Source organism: Camelus bactrianus, chromosome 18 (genome assembly GCF_048773025.1).
Source record: "Camelus bactrianus isolate YW-2024 breed Bactrian camel chromosome 18, ASM4877302v1, whole genome shotgun sequence".
Classification (NCBI taxonomy): domain Eukaryota; kingdom Metazoa; phylum Chordata; class Mammalia; order Artiodactyla; family Camelidae; genus Camelus; species Camelus bactrianus.
Window position 1 is genome coordinate 20,248,003 of NC_133556.1, and position 27,268 is coordinate 20,275,270.

A 27,268-nucleotide genomic window follows, 5' to 3' on the forward strand; every position below is an offset into this window, starting at 1 on the left:
AAGGATCCAATGGTGAGGGAAACCAGACTCTGATCCCTGCCCTCATGGAGTTCGCCGTCTGGTCACAGAAACTGGGTTCAACTCTGGTTCTGTGACTTTAAATAAAATACATAGTGTCTCTGAGCTTCATCCATCTCCACAATCAGTCCGTCAGTTAAGAAGTATTTGCTGAGCACCTACTATGTGCCAAGCACTGCTGGGGATGCAGCAGTGAACGATCCCTGCCCTCCCGAATCTTAAGGTCTGTCAGGGGAAAAAGAACTTGAACATGTAATTATCAGTGTGTCGGGCATTGCAGAAGTGGTGGATGTACCGGGGGCCTGATGCTTCTGTACCATGGGGATAACAGTGATACCCTCACAAGGTTCATCCAGTTTTCTAGAACATTTATTTGAGAACCCAGTAGGAGCCAGGCACCAAGCTGGGTGCCAGGAAAAGACCAATGTGAATAAGACAGACATGGGCCCTGCCTTCAGGAATCACAGTCCTTGGAGGTGATGTACCTGGCATGTCCCAGGGACCCCTCCATCCTTTGCACTTCTCCCTCCCAATGCAGAGGATGTGGATCTGTTTACAGAGCCTTGTTAGCAGAAGTAGAAAGCAGACCATTAACCCCATTGAGAGGAGATAATTGCAAGGGGAGCCTCCAGGAGGCTCCTTGGAGGCACAAGCAGAGGCTGGTGTGCCCGGGAGACCCAGATATCCCAAGGCTCTCCAGGCTTCTTCAACAAGGAGACCAATGGAAGCTGATGCCAATGGGAAACGTCCGTCCTGATGCCAGCTGCTCCCCTGGAGCCCAGCTGTGGCTTTCCAGGAAAGACCAAGGCCCTGTCACATTATTAGAGCCTCTGATCCCAGGGAAAAACCACATGTGTGTATCAGCAAACAGGGAGCTGTGGGGACTGCTTATCTTGAGTTAAGAGGCCTCATATCACATGCAGACACACACTGAATCCCCATGCCTGCCGCCTTTGCATATGAGCTTTATGTGGGAGGACATACATGGTCAGCTGGGCCTGGCTGGACATGCACAGAATCATCTATACTCTGACTCAGGTACAATAGGACATGAAAAGAAATAAAAACAAGGGCCAAAGGCAAAAGCCAGGGGGCAGAAGCACATCAGAATGTATCCTTTTGTCTCTCTGTTCCTTTTCTTTTTCTTTCCTTTCTTTTTTCTTTTTTTTTTCTTGTTTTCTATCAGTTAATTATTCAATTCATATTCAATGCATATTTTGAGCATAAATTCAAGGCCAGGCACTTTTATTGGCAGCATGGCAACTGCCAGTGATCAAAATAGAGCCCTTGCTGGTAAGGAGCTTATGTTTAAAAGGGGGATACATTTAAACAATAGGTGTGTGATACATCAGGTGGTAGTAAGCACTTTGGGAGAAGAACAAGGGTGATAGGGTGATGAGGGTGTTATTTTAGGATGCTTGGGGAAGGTCTCTCTGATAAGCAGAAGCTGGGAGAAGTCAGAAAATGAATCAGGGAGATATCTGAGGAAGAACATTGCAGGCAGTGGGAACAGCAAGTGCAAAGGCCCTGAGGTAGAGCCTTGCATCTTTCCGCCAAGCTTTCACTGACTTGGACACCGTAAGTTTGAGGCATTACTCACAGGAGAGGGTCTGGAGCATACATTATTGTGACTCTGTCCATTTGTTTACTCAACAAGTCCTACTAGGTGCTGATTAGAACTGCAAAGACAGGATCCCTGACCACAAAGATCTTAGAGCATTTGGAAGATGACAGATACACCAGTGGGTAACTGAATGTGATTGTAATCAGCTCAGAGAGGCATAGGAGCACAGAAGAGCAGTAGCAGCAAGCCTGTGGAGTTTAGGAAAGACTTCCTGGAAGTAGGGGACTGTAAATAAGAAGTAGAAGCTTGGAGACAGAGTGATCCAGGCAGAGGGAATAGTGTCTGGAAAGGTGTGGAGGAGGGAAAAGCTCAGAGACCCACAGTTAGGCTGCAGCATAGTATGTGGGGAGAAGCCATAGATGATGTAGGAGCAGTGAACAAGGGTCAGATCCCAGGAAGCCTGGAGTTGTGGAGGCAGGGGGAGCATCACGCTGAGCCGTGATACTGTGGCATCTGGCTGCAGGGAGATAACGAATCAAAGGAGACAAGAATGAAAAAAAGGCAGCTGTTAAAATCACTCTCCTAAGGTTCCCTGAAAAACTAAAAATTGACTTACTATATGATCCAGCAATCCCACTCTTGGGCATGTATCTGGAGAAAAATATAGTTCAAAAAGACACCTGCACCCCAATGTTCACAGCAGCACTATTTACAATAGCCAAGACATGGAAACCACCCAAATGTCTATCAATAGATGACTGGATAAAGATGTGGTATATATACACAATGGAATACTACTCAGCCATAAAAAAGAATAAAATAATGCCATTTGCAGCAACATGGATGGACCTAGAGATGGTCATACTAAGTGAAGTAAGCCAGAAAGGGAAAGAAAAATGCCATATGGTATCCCTTATATGTGGAATCTGGGAAAAAAAAAAGGACACCAATGAACTTATATACAAAACAGAAACGGACTCACAGACATAGAGAACAAACTTATGGTTACCAGGGCTTAAAGGGGGGGGAAGGGATAAATTAGGAATTTGAAAATTTCATCTCTTGGGGAGTGACAGAAATGTTAATTATCTTGATTGTGGTGGTGGTTTCTTGAGTGACTACATGTATCAAAATTCATCAAATTGTACATCTGAAATATGTGCAGTTTATTGTATAGGAACCAAACCACAATAAAGATGTTTTAAAAAAAATCACCCTCTTAAGAGATGATGGTGGCCTGAATTAAGGTTGATGAAGCAGGCATGAAGAAGAAAGGACAGGTTCAAGAACTACTTGAAAGATTGGTGATTACTGGAAATGTGAGACTGAGGGAGAAAGGAAGGGGCCAGGTGTCCAGCTTGGGTGACCAGGTAAGCAGTGGTGCCACTGATTAAGGCAGATTATGCAATGTGGAGGGAGAGACTTAGGGGAATTGGCTAGTTCAAATTTGGACCTGCTAAGCTCAAGGTGCCTCAAGCACATAAGCCCAAGCAGAGAGGTCCATCAGGCACTTGGATGGATGGATGGATGTAAAGTTCAAGGGAAGAGGCAGGGATGCAGACACAGATTTGGAACTCACCAGCCTATAGATAGTGCTTGAAACCATGAGATAACTTGACACCTCCCAGGGAGAGGACGTGGAGTGACAAGAAAAACAGGAGCTACCAGCTGGAGGAAGAGGATGATGATGATGACAATGATGGAGCAGGCATATCCAAATAGGCAGAAGGGAACCAAGAAAACTGGTACAGAGGAGTCACGGACATGCAGAGTGCCTGGAGGAAGCAGAAAAAAAAAAAAAATCCATTGACAAGACACCAGGAAAAAATGCCCTGTAGACTTGCCTAAGAGGCGACGTTAGCAGGACAGTTTTAGCCACATGTCTCAGACTAGAATGGAGAAGTCAGAGAGGGCTGGAGGAACTGACTTAGGAAAGGGGGAAGATCACCTTATCAGAAGTTGGGGAGGAAGTAGAAGACGGAGGTGGATATGTTTAATAAGTTTCTAGGGAAAGGAGATACAAAGTTGACTGAGGTCAAGTGTGATGGCCCTTCCCAGACTCCTCCACATTGACTACATGAAGTTGGGTGGATTCTATGGGCCAAAAATGAGAAGCACCCATTTCCCCTTCCTTACTTATTCCCTTGCTCTAACTGGCTTCTAGCTGAGTGGCATCCAGATGGAAGCAGAAGTGCGCTAAGGTGATTAGCTAGGAACACAGGGTATAATCGGAAATCCATTGTGCAAACAAGTGTCTGTTTGATTTCTCTCCACTTCCCTTTGTATATTAAGCTTCCTTTGGATCAGTGTTTGATTTCTGGTAGTAAATATGGCACCAACCATATGGCACCACAATCTGGTTGATTGTGAGGATGAAATGTGAGAAGTAATGGGTGCAAAGCACTCAGCAGTGTCCAGCGTGTGCGGCATTCAGGACATAACGCTATTGTTTACAGAGAACTGTTTCATGAAGGAGAGACTGCTCGAAGGGTTTACATTGTGGGTGGTGGTGGCCGAGGGGCCTTCTTTCACCATTATTTGTGCTAAATCATTTATCTGACCTGCGCCCAACCAGTCTGGCGCCTGCCTGGGAGGTTCGCTCCGGTCATCCCTCTGCACCAATCGTGGAGAGCCACATGGGTGGGAAACTGCCATAAAAGAATGGCATTCCCACAGCCAGAGCAGGAGGAATGCTCTGCGTTCTCGCCCCAAGGTAAGTCCTGCTTCAACCCCCAGTAGGCTCTCTCCTGACCCTGGGGGCCTCCCCCGACTCTTGGCCCACAGGATTTGCTAGGGATGTTTGAGTCTGGAAGCTCTCAGAACCCAGCAAGTACCCTGGTTCTTGTCAAGGGCTCCAGATATCACTCCGTGTTCAGGTCAGTCATGACTCCAGCCCCCTGCTGGCTGCTCCAGGTCTAAAGATGCCCCCTCACCCTTGACTCTGGACACCCCACCAGGACGACAGGTCTCTACTGGGGATCTCATCTCTCAGAATTACCGGTCCTGGGTGCTCTGTCCTAACATGTAACAGACCTCTCCCTCCAACTGAAGTCTTCCAGAGGCTGTGAGAAGTTATCCAAAGGTTTTCCCATTTGAGAAAAGAGCTTCCCAGAAAAGGAAGTGTTATTTGTTGGAGTGTTGGCAGGCTCTTCACAGCTCTTTGTTTCCACCTGCCCCCCTCCCCATTTATTATTCACTCATCCCTCAGCCTGTTATTGAGCACCTCTTGTGTGTCAGACACTGTGCTGGGAGCAAGCGATGGGCTCAGTCTGACGTGGCCTCACCCTCCCGGAAATCTACACACACAGAGGACACTTCTGGGCTAAGAGCTGCCCAGTGTCAGATGCACTGAACTCAGAAAGGGAAGCTGTTCCTTTTGTCTGCAGGTATTCATAGACCATAACCCTCCCCTCCACCCAATCTCCAACAGTCTCTACCTTGACCTGAGTAGGAACTGACCCGAGACCTTCTAGGACACTCTGCAGTCCTGGCTGGCTCTAAGCTTGCTTGTTTTTTTGTTTTCTTGCTGTCAATCTCATCCCTTTGGCAAGTCTCCTCCTCCTGTTTGCCACTGCTTTCCACAAGTCGTGCCTGCTTTAAAGCAACACGAAGGAAGGAAGGAAGGAAGCCATCGGTGCGTTTCTGAGAACATGGGCCTGAACAAGCTCTTTCACTCGCAGCCCAGGGCTTGCACACAGGAGGGGCTGAGGAGATACCTCTGGGTTTAGTCGCCTCTGAGTCTCAGCTTCTTCATCAGTAAAATGGGGACAATAATAATACCTTCCCTGGAGGGTATTTCGGAGCCTTCAATGAGCTAACATATGCAAGGGCTTAGTACGAGTTATGGTGCTGATCATATCTGGGTCTTTCCCTTCGCCCCACTGCATAGAGGGTCTGCAGGCTGCTGAGTGACCCACGAAGCTCATGGAAAGGATGGCTCACGTCCTGTGGCTGGCTTTGGCCTCCTGCATTCTGACTCTGGCTTCTACAGAGCAGCGAGGTAAGTGCTCTGCTCACCTGATCTCAGATGCCCCGCAATAGCTGGAGAGTGAGCAGGGAAGTGCAGAGAAGGTGATTCAGGGTCAGTGGGGAGACAGGGGCATGACTACAGTGAAGATTTAGAAGCCAGAAGTCAAAGGAAGCAAGAGGAGAGAAACTGGAATCCAGTCACAGTGTCTCAAAGAGCCAGATGAGAAATGCTCCCTTGGAGGACAGTGGGAGCCAGTTAACACAACCTCTCATGACCAGATACAGGGGGAGATCAGAGCCCGGATTCACGAGGACGCGAATTGCCCAGTCACTCTGTGCCTTGTTTTGGCAAGCGCCTCTCCTTCCTCCAAATAAGTTGCTCATCTGTAAAACGAAAGGACTAGATTTCGTGACCTCTCTCTGTGGTCCTTTCAGAGATCCATGGGCTGGGCATCTTAGATGCTTGTAGGAAAGATTCTCAGGCTCAACACTAGGGTGAAAATTTCTGTCCATGTCCCCTGTGGAGGGGGGCTGGAGGGACTCAGCTCATGGCCTCCCTTGGAACTAATCCAAGAGTAACAAGGGCGGTGATTTCTTGCCTTAAAACAAGCATGTACATAAGTAAGGCCTGAAAAATCTCTGTTTCTAAAAAGTCCCTCTAACGTGATCCCAGCTTTATGAGGGCGGACAGAAGCCTAGCAATCGGTGCATCCCTGCTGGGGACATGCGCACCTATTAAATGGCTTATGCATCCAAAAAAAAGAAGAAAAGGAAATATGATGTGATCCTGGTACTTGCACTTAATTCATCATTCAGGCACTCACACTATTCAGCACACCAGAACTAGAGAAGGGAACTAGCTTGAACTCCTAGGACCCAGGGACTGTGATTGGCATTTTTTACCTAGTATCTCATTTAATCTTCTCACAATTCTTTAAAACTTTAGGGGTATGTGTATCCCAAGATGACTATGGGAGTGAGTTGCAAACTTAAAGAAGATTTTGATAGCTATATACTTTTTTTCAGTGGGTATTAAAAATATAACTAGCACATCATACCTATGGTATCAGAGATAGCATTCCTTAGGGTGCAATGAATTTATAAAGAAAACCATTGAAAGAACCATGAAATAAATAACAGGACAGGTGGACACAGGTGTGCAAACATCATGACCTGCACCATGAGAATGGAAAACGTTTGGGAGTCACTAGCTTGCAGGTGTTGTTTTGCAATTGAGTCTCAGGGGAGTTGAACCATCCACCAAGGTCACCCAGTCAGCAGGTGCAGAGCTGGGTTTAACCCAGACTGACCAGCCTGTGGTTTCCTCTGCTCCCACTCCCCCACCCCCGCTTTACTTCTCTGCCTCCTCACACATCGCAGTCCCTGATTCTGTCAAAAGCCATGAGATCAGAAATCAGAAATGGTCCTATTAGACTGGTGCTCTATTTAAGGGTGATTTTGCTTTCAGGGGACAATTGGCAATGTCTGGCGACCCCTTTGGGAGGAGGGTAGTACTGGCATCTAGTAAGAGCCTAAGGAAACTGTTGGGCATCCTATAGTGTATAAGGCAGCCCCCTAACACAGAATTATCCAGCCCAAACTTCAGTAGTGCCAAGGCTGAGAAATCTTGTGTTGGATCTTCATCTACTGATAATGGAAAAATGTTTAAGATATGTTAAGTAAAAAAAAAAAATGCAAGTGAAAAAAAACTGTATAGCATTAAACCCACTTTTATTTTTTTTAAAGTATTTAAGCAAATGCATAGAAAGGGTCTGAAGACTGTACAACAAATTTATGGTATGCAGAAATGACAACTTTTGTTTCTACTTTATTCATTTGAACGACCTCTGAGGCTATGTTACATTTATAATGAGAAAAACAAATATTGGTCAGGCACGACCGCAGTGTATGTTTGCACAGGGGAGCACTGCACAACTCCAGGGCAGCACCCTCCCCCCCCCCCACCGCCTCCCCTGCCAAGCTCAGCGTGAATGACGCCCCCTGAGATCGTGCAGGGTCGGGACCCTGATGTTCTCAGTGCCTGTAAATTTCCACACAAAGGCCTCATTATTATTCTGACCCTAAGGTGATGAAGGCTGATGTTTAATTAACACAGAGTGGATAGCGTGCCTCTGGTCCTCATTAGGACCGAGTACTTCCCAGACAGACGTGTAGGAGGATAAAAATCCTGCAGGTTCTGGGGTTCCTCCGTAAACCCAAGCATACCGTTCCTCTCCAGGTTCCGGAAACCCCACCAACGCCCGTTCCTATGAGCAGGACTTGGAATGTGGAGCCCTGGGCCCCTCAGAGACCCAGCTCTGTTTTGACCCTTGCCAGAATTACACCCTCCTGGACGAACCTTTCCGAAGCAAGGAGAACACGGAGGAAGAGCAGGGCTGTGACATGGACAAGCACGGCTGGTACCGCTTTGTGGGCGAAGGAGGAGTGAGGATGCCGGAGGACTGCGTCCCTGTGTTCCGGTGCCATACGGCTGCTCCCATGTGGCTGAAAGGCACCCACCCCACCCTGGGGGAGGGCATCGTCAACCGCACAGCCTGTGCCCACTGGAGCGGCAACTGCTGCCTCTGGAAGACTAACGTGCTGGTGAAGGCCTGCCCGGGCGAGTACCACGTGTACCGGTTGGAGGGCACCCCCTATTGTAATCTGGGATACTGCACAGGTGAGTGGCAGAGACCTACCTGGAGGCAGCGGCGGGGCCACCCAGCGAAGGTTCCAGGGGTCAGTGGAGTGAGTGGCGGGGGTCGGGGGAGACTAAGCAGAGCCGCTTCAGCTCAGCTCCAGCCAATTACTGCCCAGTGGGAATATTGCCCACGGGGCTGCCAGTATTTCAAGTCAAGCCAGAAATTCGGACTCAAAGGTGAAATCTCCTGATAGATCTATCCCTGTGCGTAGCACAAGATTAAGAACTCGGACTCACTTAGATTTCGATTTCAAATGAGCAGTTTAATTTAACTCTCTTAGCTTTGGTTTTCTGACCTGAAAACATGGACAATGGATAATGCATTCATGTCCCAGCTCTAAGCACTTTAAACCTTTAACTCATTTAATTTGTTCACCAACTTCAGAAGATACACACTATATAATTAGTCTAGAGGAGAGGCCTGGGGGACAGAGAGATTAAGCAGTTCCCCAATATCCCAGATTTGGAAAGTGGTGGATCCAGATGTGAATCTAGCACCCCAGTATCACGAACCAGATGCTTAACCACTAAGAGACTCTACCTCATGCGGTTGCCATGGGAACTGAATGAGGTGATGCGTGTAAAGTACTGGAAACAGCATCTGCCTTGTAATAAGCACTAAGATGGTTGCTCTGGGGTTCTCACCTCGCTAGACTGGGATTCATGAAATTCGAGTTTGGGGCTTGACTCTTCCACCAAGTACGGCACTACCTCAGGCAAGACTTCTGTGTCCCGTAGAATGACAAGGTTGGCTTTGAAGGCCTCCGGCCTGCCGTGCTCTGCATCCTTATCCTCTTCCTCCACGCCTCACCCCAGATCCTGCCTCTGGCTCCACCACGACAACGACCACGCCCTCGCCCACGACCACGCCCTCGCCCACTCCCACGCCCTCGCCCACTCCCACGACCACGCCCGCGCCCACGCCCTCTCCCACGACCACGCCCACGCCCTCTCCCACAACCACGACCACGCCCCCGCCCACGACCACGCCCTTATCCACGACCACGGCCTCACCCACGACCACGCCCGCACCCACGACCACGGCCTCACCCACGACCACGCCCGCACCCACGACCACGCCCCCGCCCCCGCCCACGACCACGCCCCCGCCCCCGCCCACGCCCTCGCCCACGCCCCCGTGTGATAGGACCTGCCGCCCCGAGGAGGAGTGCCTTCTTGTCGAGGACACCTGGGACTGCTTCTGCAGAAAGGACCTCAACATTTCTGGTGAGCGGCTGGGCAGGGGCAGGGATGGTGGGGGCTGACCTAAGTGGTCAGGGCATGATGGAGGGAGCTTCATAGGGTCGGGACAAGGTGTGGATGAGAGTCAGTGGGGACGGAACTGAGGTCAGGGAATGTGAGTGCTAGAAGCCAGTGGGTTTGCAAGGATTGAGGGCAGGGATGGAACAAATTTCTCAGGTCAGCTGCTGGACCATGGCCTCAGGAAGCGGCCTTGGAATGAGTGGTCTTGACCCACAAGGGACAAAGATACCGAGGATGAGAACTCGGCAAGTGTGGAAGTTGCGATCAAACATCTGTGGGCTCTGCATGTGACGGACAGGGGAAGGGTCCTGTGCCTGTCCTGGATCTGCTAGGTAGTAGCTCTGGGGCCTGGGACAAGCTATCTCCCCTCTCTGAGCCTGAATGTCCTCATCTGTAAAATGGGGATGAGATTAAAAATTAAAAATACCTACCATACGGGGCTTTTATGAGAATTCATTCAGAGCAGCCCACATGGGCAAGCTCTGAAGATGATGTTCTCATCGCAGGAGGTAAGCAAGCACAGGCAGATGTCCCGTGGGTAGGAGTGCCACAGACGAGCATCCCATGGAGATCACCTCCTTCCCTCTTGGACTCGAACAAGGGCCTCTGACTCTTGCTTTCGGCTCAAGTGTGCTTTCCTGCTCAGAGGGACAAGAAGGAGCCCGAGTCCCCTGTCTCTGGCGACAAGGGTGTGCTTCCACCTCCGGATGCACGGAGTGTGCCTTTCATATGGGAGATGGATTTCCCGCTTTCAAGCAGACAGAGAGGAGGGTCGAGGTGCTGCATTAGCCATTTCTTAAGTAACTTTAACTCAAAATAATCAATATGCCATTAGGCATGTTTTGGGGTGGTCTGCTCTGGGCCCCAACAAGAACCAGACACAAAGCCTTCACCCAGCCTACACACAGCATGCTTGGAAATCGTGGACCAGACCGTCCTTGCTCACCTTGCCCTTTGCAAGCCTGGGTGTGAATCCCACATGGGCCCCAGGCCCCTGCTAATCTCCTAGCCTCCCAGTGGGCTTGGTGGCTCTTCCAAAGGGCTTCCAGACCCCTGTCCACTCCAGTTGCCTTCCCCTCAACTTTCCAGATGTCTACAGTTTGCAGCCTCAGCTGGACTGTGGGGCCAGCGAGATGAAGGTGTCACTGGACAAGTGTGTGCTGGGAGGCCTGGGGTTTGAGGATGAGGTCAGTGCCTACCTGCAGGATCAGACCTCGAACTGCAGCAGCACCATGCAGAGAGAGGAGAGGAACTGGATATCCGTGACCAGCCCCACCCAGGCTGGGGCCTGCGGAAACGTTCTGGAGGTGAGCAGTGCTTACCCCCTGCTGCCAGATTCTGGGAGTTGGGCTGTTGTGCTACGCCAGTAGCTGTGAGACGTCGGGCGAGTCACTTAGCCTCCATGGGCCTCAAGGGGTATGTGAGATCACATGTCTTTATCCGTGTAAAGGGCATAGACGCCGTCTGATGCTTGAGCTCGGTAAATGTAAGCCATGATTATGATTATTTTGCTGAGGGATGATGTGGGAGGGGTTCATAGAGGAGCAAGCGTGGAGGTTCCTGACTCTTCCCAAGGGTTAACAATTTACCGTCCTAGTTTTTGATCTGGGGTCCTCGCTCTCCTTCCCATGAAGTGTCAGTGCCACTGGGGGAGGAGGCTTATTTTCTCATTGGGATCAGGGGGCAAGGTTCCAAGTGATTAAGAGCTTCCACTCTGGAGGCACTCAGACCTGAGTTCCAGATACACCTGTTCCCGCATCCACGTAAACCTACATGTGGTCCTCTTTTTATGCCAAAGAGAAACCAAACCCACGCCATCTACAAAAACACCCTCTCCCTGGTCAACGATTTCATCATCAGAGACACCATCCTGAGCATCAGCTTCCAGTGTGCCTACCCGCTGGACATGAAAGTCAGCCTCCAAACTGCCCTGAAGCCCATTGTAAGGTACGGCACTGACCCCCACCCTTTGGCCCATAACCCTGACCTCAGTCACACTTCACCCACATCTTATCACCTTCGCAGGATGCTACCCACCTCCTTCAGGAGTTTCCGTTCATTCGCTTGCTCATTCCACAAACATTTGTTGATAAGGTATTAGGATGTACAACGTGAACAAGGCAGGCATAGAATATTTTGTGGATGTTAAACATTATTACTAGGAAGCAATGCAGCAACATGAAACAGTGTTAATTAAATGTGCTAGGGAACAGAAATGCACGACAATTTCATTTATCTTGAGGAAGAAAGGCACTAAACAACTAATTATGTCAATAATTATTTGCAAGTGAGATGAATGCAGTGTAGGAGAAGCACGGGGTGCTGTGGGAACAGGGAGCGAGGTCCCTCAGCTAATCTTGTTTGGGGAGGAAAGGTGAGGGCAGGAAAGCCCACGTCCCTGCAGATCTGGGACTTAAGCCCCATCAGTTTTGATTGGATAAACAGCACCCCTAATTCACCAGAAAAACGAACCAAGTAGCAATTTGGGTGGAATTCCACTTGGGCACGGGGCTTTAATCTGTTTAGTTCACTGCAGTATCACTGTGCCTAGAATGCAGCCCTGTTGAATAAATTCCTCAGCGTTCTTGCCAGGGGACTTTCTGGGAGTATCAGAAACCCAGGATGCCCCTCCCATCCCTTACTGCCTCCTGGGCTCACAGAATGGCAGGATAAGGATTAGACATTTTCTAGTTCAATTTCTAGTTTTCAGACTGCATTGTGTCGGGGCCCAAGGTTCATAAAAAATGAAACCAATATATTTATCTCATTGTACAATTGCTGTTTCACTGAAGATTATGGGGTGGAGGGAAGAGATCTGCTGCTAAAAATTGTGAACCCACAGGGCTGGTCCCAATCCCTGTTCCATGGGTGAGAAGACAGAGGTGTTCTTTGAGTGAATCTCCAATGCAGGGCAGGATTGGTAGAAATCCTGGAGCCAGACTCACCTGTTTGTCAAGTTTAGTGCCTAGAAGATAGTAAATGTTGACTTAAACGAGCGATTGAATGGTTCATTTGGGAACCACTGTTGTGCCTTTGACTTCATAACCTTACACAAGTGGGGGACCCAATTGACTTTGTTCTCACCGGTCAAGACCTGACGTTTCCACTCGTGGTTCTTCTGTTCTCAGTTCCTTGAACATCAGTGTGGATGGGGAGGGAGAGTTCATTGTCCGGATGGCCCTCTTCCAAGACCAGAGCTACACGTCTCCTTATGAAGGGTCAGCAGTCGTGCTGTCTGTTGAATCCATGCTCTATGTGGGTGCCATCCTGGTGAGAGGGGACACCTCCCGGTTTAACCTGGTGTTGAGGAACTGCTATGCCACGCCCACTGGAGACAAGAACGACCCCGTGAGATATTTCATCATCAAAAATGGGTGGGTATCGGACAATCTGGGGTTATCTTTTGGCCTAAATGAGATCTGGAGTGGAGGGGAAAGATCCCCTCATCCCTGCCTGGCTGTTGTGTAAACTGGCTTGCCTCTTTTGGAGAATAATTTGGTATCACATATCATGACCTTACCTTTCTGACCCAGGAATATCATTCCTGAAATTTTAGCCTAAAGGATTAATACAAAAATACATGGGCAAGGTAAAGAAATGCCAATTATTTGTCATTTCAGTATCTTTTACAACTTTGGCAATAGGTTCATAGTTCAAAAACAGGGGATTTATTAAGTAATGATAAACTATTACACACACGTTAACACTGACTAATCAACACAAAAGCTAGCATAAGTGTCATAGGACAAAATATTGCATACAGTGAACTGGCAAAAACAAAGGGAAATGCATATTTACAGAGCATGATTCAAACCGTGGTGATAATGCTAGTTAATATTTACCACTGAGTTTAGCTATGTGCCAAGCAGAATACACGGATTATCTCATTAAGTGCTCCCATCATGTCTAGGAAGTGCTTATCCCTGTCTCTACTTTACAGATAATACGAATGTAGTTCAGTAAGATTAAGTGATGCTCATGATCCCTTAGTTAGAAAATGGGTCGGGTTGCTATTTGAAATCTGTCCGTCTCACGCCAAGGACTGTGCTTCTGGAAACCTAAAGCGTGTGGGCTTATGGGTAACATCATGGAGGAACATTGGAGGAATAAAATCAATATTGTTGGGATGGAGAAAACCTGGGCAGGGGAGCTAACCCCCCAGCATCCTGTGAACATGATAAAAACCTCCAACGCTGTTTTTATACTGGATGCAGATTAAAGACGTAGCCAAGGGCCTCAGGCCCCCTGAGTTATTCTAGAATTTAGACTCCTGCCCTTGTCGCCCCACCCCCAGCTGCCCAAATCAATATGATGCCACGATCAACGTGGAGGAGAATGGGGTGTCTTCAGAAAGCCGGTTCTCAGTTCAGATGTTCATGTTTGCTGGAAATTATGACCTGGTTTTCCTGCACTGTGAAGTTTCTCTCTGTGATTCCCTTAAAGAACAGTGTGAACCGGTGAGTATCTCTTTGGACTGCACCATTCAGTGCCGGACATAGGACCTGGTACCTAGTAGGCTCTCCATATGTATTTATTGGAATCATGGATGGATTGAAAGAAGGGAGGGAGGGAAGGAAAGAGAAAAGGAGGAAAGAAAGAGAAAAGGAGGAAGGAAGGGAGAAAGGGAGAGAAAGTTAGGTGGATGAAGGAATGCAAAGATGGATAGATGGGTGGATGGATGGAAGAGAGGGAAGAAAGAAGGGTGAATGAATGGACTTTAAGCCTCCGAAGGCCCATGCATAAAGAATTGTTGCATCCTCAGGAAGGAGATCAGATGAAAACCACTAGGTTTCTTTGGCATAAGACATAGTTTAAATAATTTTAATAATAGTTGACTTTTTTGTGTGCTTACTCTGTGTCAAACACTGTACTAAAACTGCTATATGCCTTATCTAATTTAATCCTCACAACAACCCTTTAAGGAGATTCTTTTATCAACCCATTGTACAGATGAGGAAACTGAGGCTCAGAGAGGTCCCTTGTCCAAGGACCACACAGCTGGAAAGTGTCAGAACTAGGGTATGCCCTGGCTGAGATGGGGCCACAGTGTCCATGCTCTTAACCCAGATTGGTACTGCCTGCTAAGAGTTGGCACTCACTGAGTGCTTACTGTGTGCCAGTGTGATATACACATACTTCCTTTTAACCGTCCCAACCAGGAAGATATTATTTAATAATAGTAGAGAGGTGTAGTTATTTGTTCCAAGTTAGACAGCTAAAGGAGAGGAGAGGCGATCCAAACCCAGGTTCGCTTGACATGACGGTGAGAAACCGAGCATCAGAGTTAGTATCACATGGTGGAGGGGAGGGGAGGGGCATTCTTGGGCCAGAGCTGCCTGTCGCAGGAGCGGTCTGGAGAGGAACCAGGAGCCGTGCCTTTCCATTCTGATATAATGAGAATTCTCCATCCCCACAGTCTTGCTCAAGAAGTCAACGCCGCAGTGAATTAGTGGCTATCGACTCAGCCCAGGTTCTAGATCTGGGACCCATCACTCGGAGAGGTAAGTGGTCAAATCCTGGTGACAACGCCAGCTGGCCGAGTGCTGACAATTAACTGCGGATGCCAGGGATCACCAGCCTAACTAGTTTCTGCCTCCTCAGTGCACCCCCATTGGTGAATGCACCTTTCCCAGGAGGAGCTTTGGGGAATGATGGTTACATTTGCCACAAGTGCTGGGCCTTCTGTGAGCTAGAGACCAGGCTAAGTTCGCAGCATGTGCTGACTCACTTAAGCCATTTTACAGGTGAGAATCTGAAGCTCAGGGAGATTAAGTGACTCATCCAAGGTCGTCTGACTCATGAGCAGCTGGAGTTAGCACTGAACCCAGCTCGGTCAGATTCCAAAGCCTGTGTCCTTTTCCTTATTCCTCCTGCCAACTCCCCATAACTCAGTCCCTCTGGGGTGAAGTCTAAGTCCTAACTCAACTTTGTCTTCTGGAGAATGACTGTGTTTCTCAAAAACCTCTTACAGTGTTCTGTGATATGATATAGGGGAAGCTTTCCAATTGCTTCTCAAATTTTCTTCCATCCAACCCACAGGTTAGCGTACCTTTATGGTTTTTATTCCCCCTGGAATGGAGGAGTCAAGAAATCCAAAAAAATTTGAAAGCATTTTTTCTTGTTCTAGAGAAATTAAGATGCAGTAACATTAATAATAGTAATAGTGATAATTATATTTATAATATAACTATATTATAAAACACATTTAGATGCATCATTACATGCAATGCTCACAACAGCTTAAGGACATAAGCACTATGTCCACTTCCATTCTCCAGATGAGTAAACTGAGGCTGTCACGTGAAGAAGGCTGTCCTGGGAGCCTTTGCTGGGACCTCCACTTGAAGCCTCATGTGTTGTCACAGGGTAGCTGGGCCAGGTAGGAAGTTTCACTTTGCAATCAGACAGACTGGGCTCCAAATCCAAGCTCTGCTACTTACTGGCAGACATAGCTGAGCCTCAGTCTTCTCACCTGTCAAATGGAGATAGGAACATTTCGTCACAAATCTTTCTTTTACTTTTTTTTTAATTTTAATTTTCAATTAAAGTTTCAATTAAATTAATTATTATTTTTATTGAAGTATAGTCAATTACAATGTGTCAATTTCTAGTGTACAGCACAATGTCCCAGTCATACAAATACATACACATATTCGTTTTCAAATTCTTTTTCATTAAAGGTTATTAAATGTTAACCACTATATAGAAAAATAGACTTTAAAAATTCCTCACAAATCTTTAAGAGGACCAAGTTTCAAATGCATGAAACATGTTTAGAAAGGTACCTGCTAGATGATAGATGCTTCCACTATGTGGACTGTCAGTGGCTGTGATGGCCAGGTCCGGAGGACTGGGAGCAGCCATGGCCACAGTGCCACCATCACCGGAGCGTGACTGAGGAAACCCTCACCTTCTGCTCTTGTCTCCAGGTGCCATCGTGGACGGAGCCCCCAGCACTGCAGGTACATCATTTCCCCCTGCCTTTCCCACAGCCCTCCTCCCCCAACTCTCCTTCTTTTCAAGTCAGGGCATATTTATTTAGCCTATTCTAATGTGCCAGGCCCTGCACCCAGAACTGTAGACACTGAAATGAATCAGACCCAAGAATGGCTCTAGAGAGACTCACAGTGCAGCAGGAGAGCCAGTCATTGGATAAGGGCTTGTTGAGAACCTGCCATGGGCCAGGCATTGTTCTAGGCACTGAAGTTACAATGGTGAACAAGACAGGCCAGGTGCCTGCTCTCATGGAGATTATGTTCCAGGTGGGAAGTAGACAATAAAAAGTTAACAGGATAACTTAGAAATAGAAGAGAGTTAAGTGATAGAAAGTTACCAGCACGGGTAATAACGCCTTAAATAATACAAGGGTTTATTTCTCACGCACATAAATGGAGTCCAAAAGCAAGCAACCCGAAGCCAGTAGGGCAGCGCTCTGAGGTCGTTCTAGGAATCCAGGCTGTTGTCATGGATAGGGCAAGGCTAGCTCCTATAAAGAGAGGGAGGTTGCGGGCTAGCTGAAGAATCATGATCCAGTTGCTCCCATCCCATGTTTCCCCAGGTTTTTCCAACTGGCCTCTGACATCGTAGCAGAGCTGCCTTGACAGAGCGTTCAACCATCTTTTAAGCTCAGCAACTATATCAGAGCCCAAATTTGCTCCTCCGCTGTATCCACCCTCCTACTGCAGGAAATAAGGGCCTCTCGTAAGCCAGCTCCCAGACAGACCCCTGGCGCTCTCACATGGCCCTAACAATGAAAACGCCTCGGTTTCAAATCCTTCTGCAGTAGGGCCTTACTAAAAGCAGTAATAATTAACCAATTCCATTTCTCCTGTATTTACAAGGCCTGAATCATTGCACTGGCCAATTCCCCCCTCACCCGGAACTTTCTCTTATGTCACTCATTGGTGACATTTTTAGCAATTACTTTGCCACCTTGTGGCAGGAATCACTGATGCCACACATTTTAGTTGGGATTGGGTTCTCCAAAAAAAAAAAAAAGAGAATCCAAGCTCCTTCCAGCCCACCCCTCTATCATCTTTAAGGTGTGGCCATCATCTTCAGGGCCCAACATGGCAGCCAGAGCACCAACCTTCATAGCTAGGCTTCAGGATGGAGGGAACATGGAAGAAGTCGATGACTGTTAGGGAACATTCCCGGAAGCTGACACCTTATAGCTTCATTTATACCTCATTGGCCAGTGCTTAGTCACATGGCTATACCTGGCTACAAAGGAAGTTGGGAAATGTAATCTGTATCCTAGGTCGTCATGTTTCCAACCAATGCTAAATGGTTCTACGAACAAGATAGGAAGGAAGAATGAATATTGGAATGGATAAGTGATCAGAAAAATTTTCGAAAGAGGTGATATTTAGACTAAAGGAGAAAAGGGAGCCAGGTGTGCGTATATTCGAGAAATAAGCCTGTAAGCAGAATGAACAATGATTGCAAAAATGAGATAAGTGTGTAAGCAAATCAGTCACAAGCAAGTAGACAGTGCAGATGGGGGACACAGAAGAGTAACTGACTGTATCAGATAAGTCAGGGGAGACTCTCAGCAGGTGGTAACATCTGAATGGGGTTTTGATGGATGAATTGGAGTTCAACAAAGACACAAATCTAAGAAAGGTATTTTGGAACAAAGGGAAATTAATGTTATTAAGATTTTACTACCCGCCAAAATGACGTATTTTGGTGAACCCAGACATGAAAAAGTTCTACCCATCCTCAAATCTCCAACTAGATGACCGTCTAAAAGTTTCCAAATAAGCTTAAGATGTCCTAGCCAAGCTCAATGCTGATATTCAGACAATGATCAGAAAAGCAGTGCTCATCGGAGACGGGGTTTAGAGCTCAGGCTAGAGGAAGCTTCAGAGCTGGGGCCTCAAGTCTCGTTCATTTATTCCGGTCCTTCAGGTTAGCACAGGGCCTGGAGCAGCCTGGCTACCCAGTAATGTTTGCCAAATTGACTAATTTCTTGGTGGTTGGTGGATTCTGGAGCCTTCTGGAAAAGGAGGAAATTCATCTGATGTGGTAGCAGACTACCACAAGAGTGCGCCTGTGGTTTTCGTTCTTTGCTGACTCACACAACCATTTCTGATGTTTTAGAATTAACTGAATATCAGCCTATGTTCCATAATTATAAACTGGCTGTCGCACACTCATATGCTTCTGAAAATTATGGTATTCTTCTTCCCCTCCCTCCTAGAGATATCAGCAGTTTATTTTGAAATTTAGGGGATGGGGAGATGTTACAATCCCATTGTGTGGGGGGCATCGGGTGCACAAGCCTCTCCCAGGTCAAGGCAGCTATCATCCAGGACACCTGTCCTTCATTAATCCTGAGAATGCAGTGATATTCAGAAGAAATATGATTCCAGCCTCCCAGATCTTAGAGTCCAATTTTCAAAACCAATACTTATATGGTGTTTACCGTGTGCCAGACACTGTTCTAAATGCTTGCTATGAATTCACTCGCTTAAGCCTTACAAAAATCCCATGAGGTAATAGCTGCTAGTAATGTTTCTATTTTGCATGCAGGGAAACTCAGGCACAGAGAGGTTCAGTAACTTGCCTGGGCCTGCACAGCTAGTTGCAGAGCTGGGATTCTAAGATAAGTAGTCAGGCCTCTGAGGTAGTACTTTTTAACCTCTGTGTCTTTCTGCCTCGTTAGTATTAGTCAGAGTGAGTAATGCTAGCTGCTGTAACAAACAGTCCCCAAGTTTCTGTGCTTTTTACGCAACAGTTTATTTCACACGAAATCACTGGAGGATGTGGTCATTAGGACTCAGGTTCCTACCTTCTGGTAACTTTTGGCAACTCCACTATCCCCTGCAAGTTCTCTTCTGGATGCTTGGCATCTGGTGCCTAGATGATGGATGAGGGGGCAAGGGGAATTACGTAGGAGGGTTTAAGGACCAGACCTAGAAGTGTCATACGTAGTATCTACCCACATTCCCCTGGCCAGATTCAGTCATATGGTCCCACCTACCTGCAAAGGAGGCGGGGGAAAGTACCTGTGAGTGTGTCCAGAGGAAAATGATGTGTTTGGTGGTTAGACATCCTTGTCTCTATGATGTGACCCCTTTGCCGCCTCCCAGGGGCTGTAACCCAGAATAGATAGTAAGACTACTCGGCCTTTGTCATCCTCGTAAGGCAGAAGATAAGGAGGCTGCCTCACTTTGGCTGCTGAGTTCCGAAGCCCAGCACCTGACAGCCATCTCTCTCCCGTTCCAGGGTTCCTGGTGGCCTGGCCCATGCTTCTCCTCCCTCTGCTCCTGGCTGGGCTCTTCTGAGAGCTCAGCTGGGCACCCAGCCCTGAAGCTTGTGTTCTTCCCTCTGACGATGGCTTCCAGTCACTTTTCAACTCTGCTGGATCTCTCTCCAATCAACGTAGATGGTCTTGGTGTTAACAAACTCCAGGCCAGGCTAGGTTTGGGGGAAAAAGAAGAGCTTTCCCTTGTTAGCATTCTCAGTGCCTTTGTATTCCTCCTTTTCTCATGGTGGGGGCCCCCTGGCGCCTGGCCTGGCCTGGCTCATTCATTAGCAGGATCTCGAAAGCAAATTTGTTTGGTGCTTCTGTGGCTCTAGCCTTTACCAGAAGCATAGCACCTGTTCATAACATCAGGGAAGAGGGGCCAAGTCAGCAGGGGGAAGGGGAAGGGGAAGGGGCAGGGGGAGGAGCTTGTAAAAAAGGTACCTCCCAAGGCCTTCCCAAGCACCCCCTGTTCTGACTGCTGCTGAATTGAACAGGCTGACGCTTGCTTTCATCTCGCTTCCTCTGATGTATTTCCATCATGGTCTCAACAATTGCCATGGGGACACGGGGTAAAGGGGCCACTTTTGGAGACCCATGGCTCCCCTGACCCCTGCAACACCACAGACACGCTCTGACATGCCCAGAGCTACGTAAACCCCCACCACTGGGACCTGGATGCTGGAAGAACTGCTCAATTTGGGTTCAGAGATACTGTCACCCCAGAGCACATCTCTAGCTGTAAACAGTGATGCGCTGGCTCTGAAGGCTTAAGCAGGGAGGCCCAGCATAAAACGATGCATCGACTCTGCCACAAGGATATAGCAGCAGAGCCTGGGAGATGGGTCAAGTACCCTTCTGGAAACCTTTATGAATCCTCAAAAAGCACTCCACAAAGATGCCACAGATATGGAGTGTGTCCCCTCCCCACAGCTATGCATAAGACCCCTCCACGCCGGCCTCAGGGAAGATGACGGGATCTGGGCCAGGCCACCCAAGGCAGAGCCTGTTTATCTGCCAGGAGGAGACTTTCCAAAGTGCGGTGTTGTTCAGAGATGGTGTGGTTGCAAGAAACAGAAACCCACTCCAGCGGACTCAGGCCAAAGGGGAATTAGTTATAAGGTTACAGGAGCACAAAGACCAAGGAACCGGCTGCACAAGGAAAACCACGAGAAATCAAGTTTGTCTGTCCTTCCATCTGTCACTCTTCCTGAAGCCACACCGCACTGACATCTGCCTATCTTTGTGTGTCCCTTCATTGCCCCCTCTCTCTGTGAACCTAGCTTTTCCCGTTCATTCATCATCCTTAATTAACTGTGGACATTGCAGCATCACATCACTTCTTAATTCAGGGACCACAGAGACTGTCTTGATATCTTGGTATCCCACATCCAAACTGCACAGGACTTGTGCAATTCCCTGCTTGGATCTGAGTGCTTCCCCTGGTCCAATCATTGAGGCCCGGTGAATGGGCTCCCCTGGCACCGACATAGCCAACGGGGCCAACCTGAGGGGACAGGTCTCAGATAAATGAGGATGTTCCTTGGACGGACATCCCAAAAGGCCACTATGATAACGGCTACTTTAAAGAGAGTTTCCTGGGAGGAATCGTGTCCTGTTTCCCAGTAAGTTAGAGGACTCATAACCACTGTCTTCCAAGGGAGGTGATATGTGAGGCATGGATCTGAAAGGAGGTCAGGAGGCAGGTCCTCACCTTTTCTGCTCTCTGAGGCTCATCTTCTCCCTTCTGTAGAATAGAGGGGCTGGGCTAGAGCAAGATTCACAACATGCAGAGTGGACCCCTTTCTCTAAATACAAGTCTATGTGAACATCCAATATACAGAGAGATTAAAAGCAAACAGACTCTTGTCAATGTCAAGTGAGGGGCTTACCTCTTTCATTCTGTGCTTCCCTCCTCAGGCCCTCAAAGAAACTCCATAACAACCCACAGGGTTGCCAAGGGCAAAGGTTTGGGATGCTCTGGGACATCTGACCTCTAATATCTCTTCCAGTGTAAAGTTTGTGGGATTCTACTTAACTAGACCCAACCCCATCTGTCTGTCTGTCTGTCTGCCCGCTATCTATCTATCCTTCTATCCATCTATTCATTTATCTCCTATTTTCTCTCTCCCTCTCCATCTGCCTGCCTACCTATATGTCTATCATCTAGCTAGTCACAGCTTTTTGTTTTCTATAAATGGGCATGTTACGCAAATAACAATCTCTGAATACTTAGTCTACTTTGTTCATTCGATCAACACTGATCTGCTGAGCAACTGTCATGTTCCAGGTCCAAGATCCTGGGTAAAATAATGAATGAAACACAGTCCCTGCACAATCTGGTGGAGCACAAACATACACTCTCACACACACACACCCGCTGACCCTCAGACGCAGGGCCCACACCCATGCCAACGTACACATGCCAACAGATACACATTTCAACTTCACCTGCCCAAAGATACATGTCACACACACAGATCCTTCCCTGGGTCCTCCAGCCCAGTCTCTTATGTATTTATTGCCATGAATAACTTGGTAACAGCCAACATTTTAACATGTCCTCTGCATCAGGCATCATGCTAGGTGCATGGTGGACACTATCATTCTGTGTTCATATTAGATACTCAAGGTGTATGTACTTTTTTTTATCCCCAGTTTAGAGATGGGTAAATCAAAGCTTAAAGAATTACTCATCCAAGGGTTTATCGCTTTTAAATGCTGTTTTCAGGGCTTGAATTTGGAGCATGTGTCATAACTAGACACTGTATATTGCCTCGTTATACACAAAGCACACACACACACAGAGGCACTCATATATGCACACGTGTACCACCTTATATACATGCATCCCCCTGCATACAGACATGGGAACATATACATACACACTGACGCTCATATGTGGACAGACATACACATTTGCCTACACAGAGGCCCTCACACGTGCACAGGCATTGATATTCATGGACACACAGATGCTAACATGCACACTGATTTACGTGTGGTCATGTAGATGCAGACACATACCCCTTAATACAGAAAAAAAAAAAAACCCAGGAACACTCATGTCCTGTGCTACACACATACACACACACACACTCATAGATACGTGAACACATGCATACATACCTACGAGACACAGGACCTGGATACAACTCCCCAAGAGCCAGGACTCCGACCATGTCTACTCTCCTGTCAGTTTTCCTCTCCTCCATCCCCAGTCCTGCTCAGCTGGGCTCTGAGACAAGAAGTCCAACCCAGGAGTCACAGTGAAAGTGGATTCTAGACTCAGCACCTGGAAGTTCTGGAATAGAAGGATGACAGAGACAGTGAGAAGGAACCTGATCTACGTTCAAGGAAAACTGGTCTCTTTGTTTCGGGGGCTGAGGTGTGGGGGGCCCCTAGTAGCAGTGGGTGGAGGATGCAGAGATGAACAGGGCAGCCCTGCCCTCTAGAACCTTAGAGTTGACTTGGGAGAGCAGGGCATGCAAAGCCAAGCAGTGTGAGGCTGACACAGACAGGACTGCAAGATGGGGAGAAAGGAGAGCTCAACTCAGCCTGGGAGAAGAGGGGAGGATTCCATCCCAGGGAGTTTAGTCCCTTCATTCTCCAGATGGAAGTTGAGGTCCCAAAAAGAGAAGTAGCATGTCCCTTCTTCATCCTACAAGGGGGCCTAGAGGGGTGCTGTAACCAGCTGGGCACGAGGGGGCGTGAGAAAGGCGGTCCCGTGAAAACTGGTCACCTGAAGGGAATTTGGAATGAGGACCTCAAAGGATAAATTCTACCCAACCCAACTCATTTCATAATCTCTCCCCACCCCCTGCTTCTTCTCCAACTTCTTTCTTCTGTAAAGGGCTAGAAACCACCCTCTCCTTTCCTTTCTCATCACAGTAGGGTCTCCCTTCTAAAACTACTGAATCCATCCGCTTTTCTTCAACGTCATTGACCCCAATCTTCTCTGCGCTACTTCCCTGGGCCACTAGGATAGCTTCCTAACTGCTCTTTCTCCAGGCTCACCCCTCCCAGTCCGTTCTCTACTCTGTAGCCAGCCAGCATTTAAGGCAAACTCACTTCTCTCTTTAAACCCTGTCCGCAGCTCCTTACCTTCTACAGGATGACAGAGTCCTTCACTGTCTGAGCCCTGCCTGTCTCTTCAGCCTTAGATCTTACACGCTGGAGAGCAGACGGGGTATCTCTTCATACCCCGTGTTCTGGCTGCTCTGAATGTCCCACGGCTCCCTGACCTGTCCCATTCCACCTGTGCTGCCTCTGCGCGTGCTGGTCTGGCTGCCTGGAGGGCCCCTTCCTTCTCCGGGGATGTGCCCCTAACCAGCTTTCGGGTCATTTCTCCTGGGAAACCTTCCTGGCCCTCCTCCCTAGTCTAGAGCTGATCACACTCCGCTTTGAGACCCCTTCTCTACAGAACCTCATTTGCACATGCCTCATCTGCATCTGAAATGATCTGATTTACCCTTGCCCCACATCCCCCACCCCAGACTGTGGGTTCCCTGAGGACAGGGGCTTTGCCATATTCACACATTACTGGCTGAATGAATGAAGACATGGGCTGCATCCATTTATTTATTTATTTATTTATTTATTTATTTATTTATTTATTTATTTATTTATTTATTTATATTGAAGTACTGTCGGTTACAATGTGTCAATTTCTGGTGTACAGCATAAAGTCCCAGTCACCCATATCCATACATATATTTGTTTTCACTTTTTTTTTCCATTAAAGGCTTTTACAAGATATTGAACATAGTTCCCTGTGCTATACAGCAGAAACTTTTTTTTTTCTTTCTTCTTTATTCCTTTACCTCCTAATGGTGCTGTCATCTTCTGAGGGGTGGTGAGGTGGGGAGAAGCAGCTTACTATAAAAAATAAAGACTTTCTGGGAGGAGGGTATAGCTCAGTGGTAGAACATGTGCTTAGCATGCATGAGGTCATGGTTTCAATCCCCAGTACCTCCTCTAAAAAATAAATAAATAAAAATAAAACCTTAATTACCCCCCCCATGCCAAAAAGACTTTCTTACTTAGATAATTGTGGTGAAAGAATCAACTCAGAATGTGAAACAGGAATTCTGGGCTCTAACCCACATGCCACTCCCATCCCACTCTTGGCTGATCCTATGCTGCTCTTACAGAAAACTTTATCTATTTTCTTTCCCTTGAGTTCCCAATGTCTCTGACTTCGGGGGAGGTTGATTGGAAATTTGAGTGTTTTTTTCCTTCTTTTCTCATCTAAGAGCACTGTAATGAAACTGATAGAGTGGTTATTTGGAGGAGAGCAAATTGAGAGAGCTCAAGAGTGATTACAACTTAACAGCAGGGGGAAAACACACACACACACACACAGAAACACAAAAACCAAGCCTGTAAGATCTTGGGAAACTAAGTCCAGAACTGAATTTATGTAGCAGCTCTACGGATAATTTAAAATAATTTTCTGTCTACCCTCCTAGGTAGAAGCAGAGACTCCCATCTCCCACCCAGTCCCTACCCCATAATAAAAGATAGATTAACAGAAGAAAAAAAACAGAACTTTAGTAACATGTCTGCCTCCAATATATATGGGAAAGGCCCTGGAAAACTGAGTAACTCCTCCAAATGGCCCAAGATGCCACCTTAAATACCATCTTCAGCTGAAGGCAAAAGGAGATTTGGAGTTATGGGAGGTAACCTGGAAAAGTACAGTAAACAAGTGTAAGGTTGTGATGCAGATCTAAGTTGCTATTATGCAGATTTAAGTCTTTGCCTTCTCCATTGATACATTTCTAGAGATTTGGTGTCATCCTTCTCTTGACTACCCCTTATAAATGTAAACAATTCTTACAAAAGTTAATGTCTGCTCAGTTCTCAGAGGGTCTTCTGTGTCTGCTATTTCTTAAAAATAGCCAGCTCAAAATAATCCTTATGCCCAAGAGGCATATTTCAGGGTGGCAAGTTCTGCCCCCTTCACAGCCCATCAGCAGCCAAATCTTAGAAAGCCACAGAGGTGAACTTTCAAACAGACACTAGCAGAGAAAGCATTTATTGTGGAGTCCAGCCAAAGTACCAGATTCTGGGAGTCCCGGTCTTAGAGAGGTGTGAGCTCTGTTTCATAGAATACTTTGTATGGTGAACTGGGGAGTGAGAGGGGTCTGGCTGCATATATCTTATTTCAGTGCCTAAACCTGGTTCAAAATTCATTGAGAACACTTGGGCTCTGGGTCCTAGACGACCTACACCAGTGCTCCCACTCCCTAAATGTAAAAATGGGAGTAGTAGGATTGCTAGAGAAATAAAGAAGATAAAGGACGTGAAGTCGCTTTGCAACCACACAGATGATAGGGGCATTAGCATCACCATCATCATCACTACCACTGATTTCCCAATTGTAATGTATTAAGCTGCTTCTCACTCTCTGTTTGCCCTCTTACCTCTTAGACAGGACCAAAAGGAGATCCTTTTTCAGAATCTTTGTTTTTGCTAGAAATAAGACTCCTTAGAGCATGTAGAAAGGGACAAACACCCTCTCCCTCAGACATGGAATAATACTTTATGGACACAAAATATACAAACCAGTGTGCTGCACATTTTACATTTATGATCTAACTTAACTCTCACAATAATCCTTTGAGATGAGTGTTTTTATTCCCACTTAACAGAGGAAGAAATTGAGACATAGGAAGGTTTAAGGGACTCCTCATCACACAGATAGCACATGCCTGTCGTTTATTTAGTGCTACAGGTGGGTCAGCACTTCAAATTTCACATTTTGCAGAGGAGGAAGCTGAGACTCAGAAACATTGGTAACTTGCTCAAGGTTGCACAGTGAGGAAGAGCTAGATTTCAAGGTTGGAACTTAAAGTATGTGCTCTTTCTTCCATGCCACACTGCCTCCCTGCACGGCCCTGGATGCTCTGCAATGACAACTAAAAACCCTGCCTCAGAATCGTGGCAAGATGTGCGTATACATATTTGTGTGTCTGTGTGCAGGCATGCCTGCACATGTGTGTGCCTGTGTATTTGTGTGTGTGCATGCAAGTGCATGAGTGTTTGCATGTGTGTCTTGGCAGCCGCTAGTTAACTGTGGCAAAGTTAAATGATACAAAAACCACTTTTCCTGAGACATCCTTGCAATCCCTTCATGCTCAGCAGGAATTCGGAAGACTCATTGGAACTGGGAGAGGAGAGGAGATTTACAGATGCTCTAATCCTGCCCCCTGTTGCGTCCACAAGGAAACTGACACCCAGAGTGCGCTGGACCAGGAATCAAGTAATTCATATTTCAGACTGACTTCTGCTGATGTGAGTTCAAGGATGCCACTTCACTTCCCTCGGGCCGCCTGTCTATTAAGATAATGATACCTCCTCTGCTGTACTTAATGATCTATGACTCTGTCATTGACAGGCTGTGGCTGTCACATCTTCTGGCCCAGCACAGCCCTCTTTAATCCAGCCTGAGGCTGTCTCAAGACAGATTCCAAGTGGTCAGCATGGCTTCAGAAAC

At 47.3% G+C, this 27,268-nt stretch overlaps 1 protein-coding gene across 1 annotated transcript; it reads left to right on the forward strand.

The window, feature by feature from the left end:
- The first annotated feature begins 77 nt into the window (after nt 1-77).
- Nucleotides 78-21,988, forward strand: GP2 (glycoprotein 2). Its single transcript, XM_074346256.1, has 11 exons — nt 78-4,295; nt 5,472-5,582; nt 7,791-8,231; nt 9,069-9,479; nt 10,605-10,822; nt 11,314-11,462; nt 12,644-12,889; nt 13,810-13,972; nt 14,932-15,016; nt 16,445-16,477; nt 19,749-21,988. Exons 2-11 carry the CDS (start codon nt 5,507-5,509, stop codon nt 19,805-19,807), a joined length of 1,881 nt encoding a protein of 626 aa, XP_074202357.1. The 5' UTR covers nt 78-4,295; nt 5,472-5,506; the 3' UTR covers nt 19,808-21,988.
- Nucleotides 21,989-27,268: the final 5,280 nt, after the last annotated feature.

Bases quoted from the DNA above. Each gene is read 5' to 3' on its own strand.
- GP2 (XM_074346256.1), top strand. From the start codon at position 5,507: ATGGAAAGGATGGCTCACGTCCTGTGGCTGGCTTTGGCCTCCTGCATT. The intron at 5,583-7,790 runs GTAAGTGCTCTG...GTTCCTCTCCAG, and splicing joins GGCTTCTACAGAGCAGCGAG to GTTCCGGAAACCCCACCAAC. The intron at 8,232-9,068 runs GTGAGTGGCAGA...GCCTCACCCCAG, and splicing joins TAATCTGGGATACTGCACAG to ATCCTGCCTCTGGCTCCACC.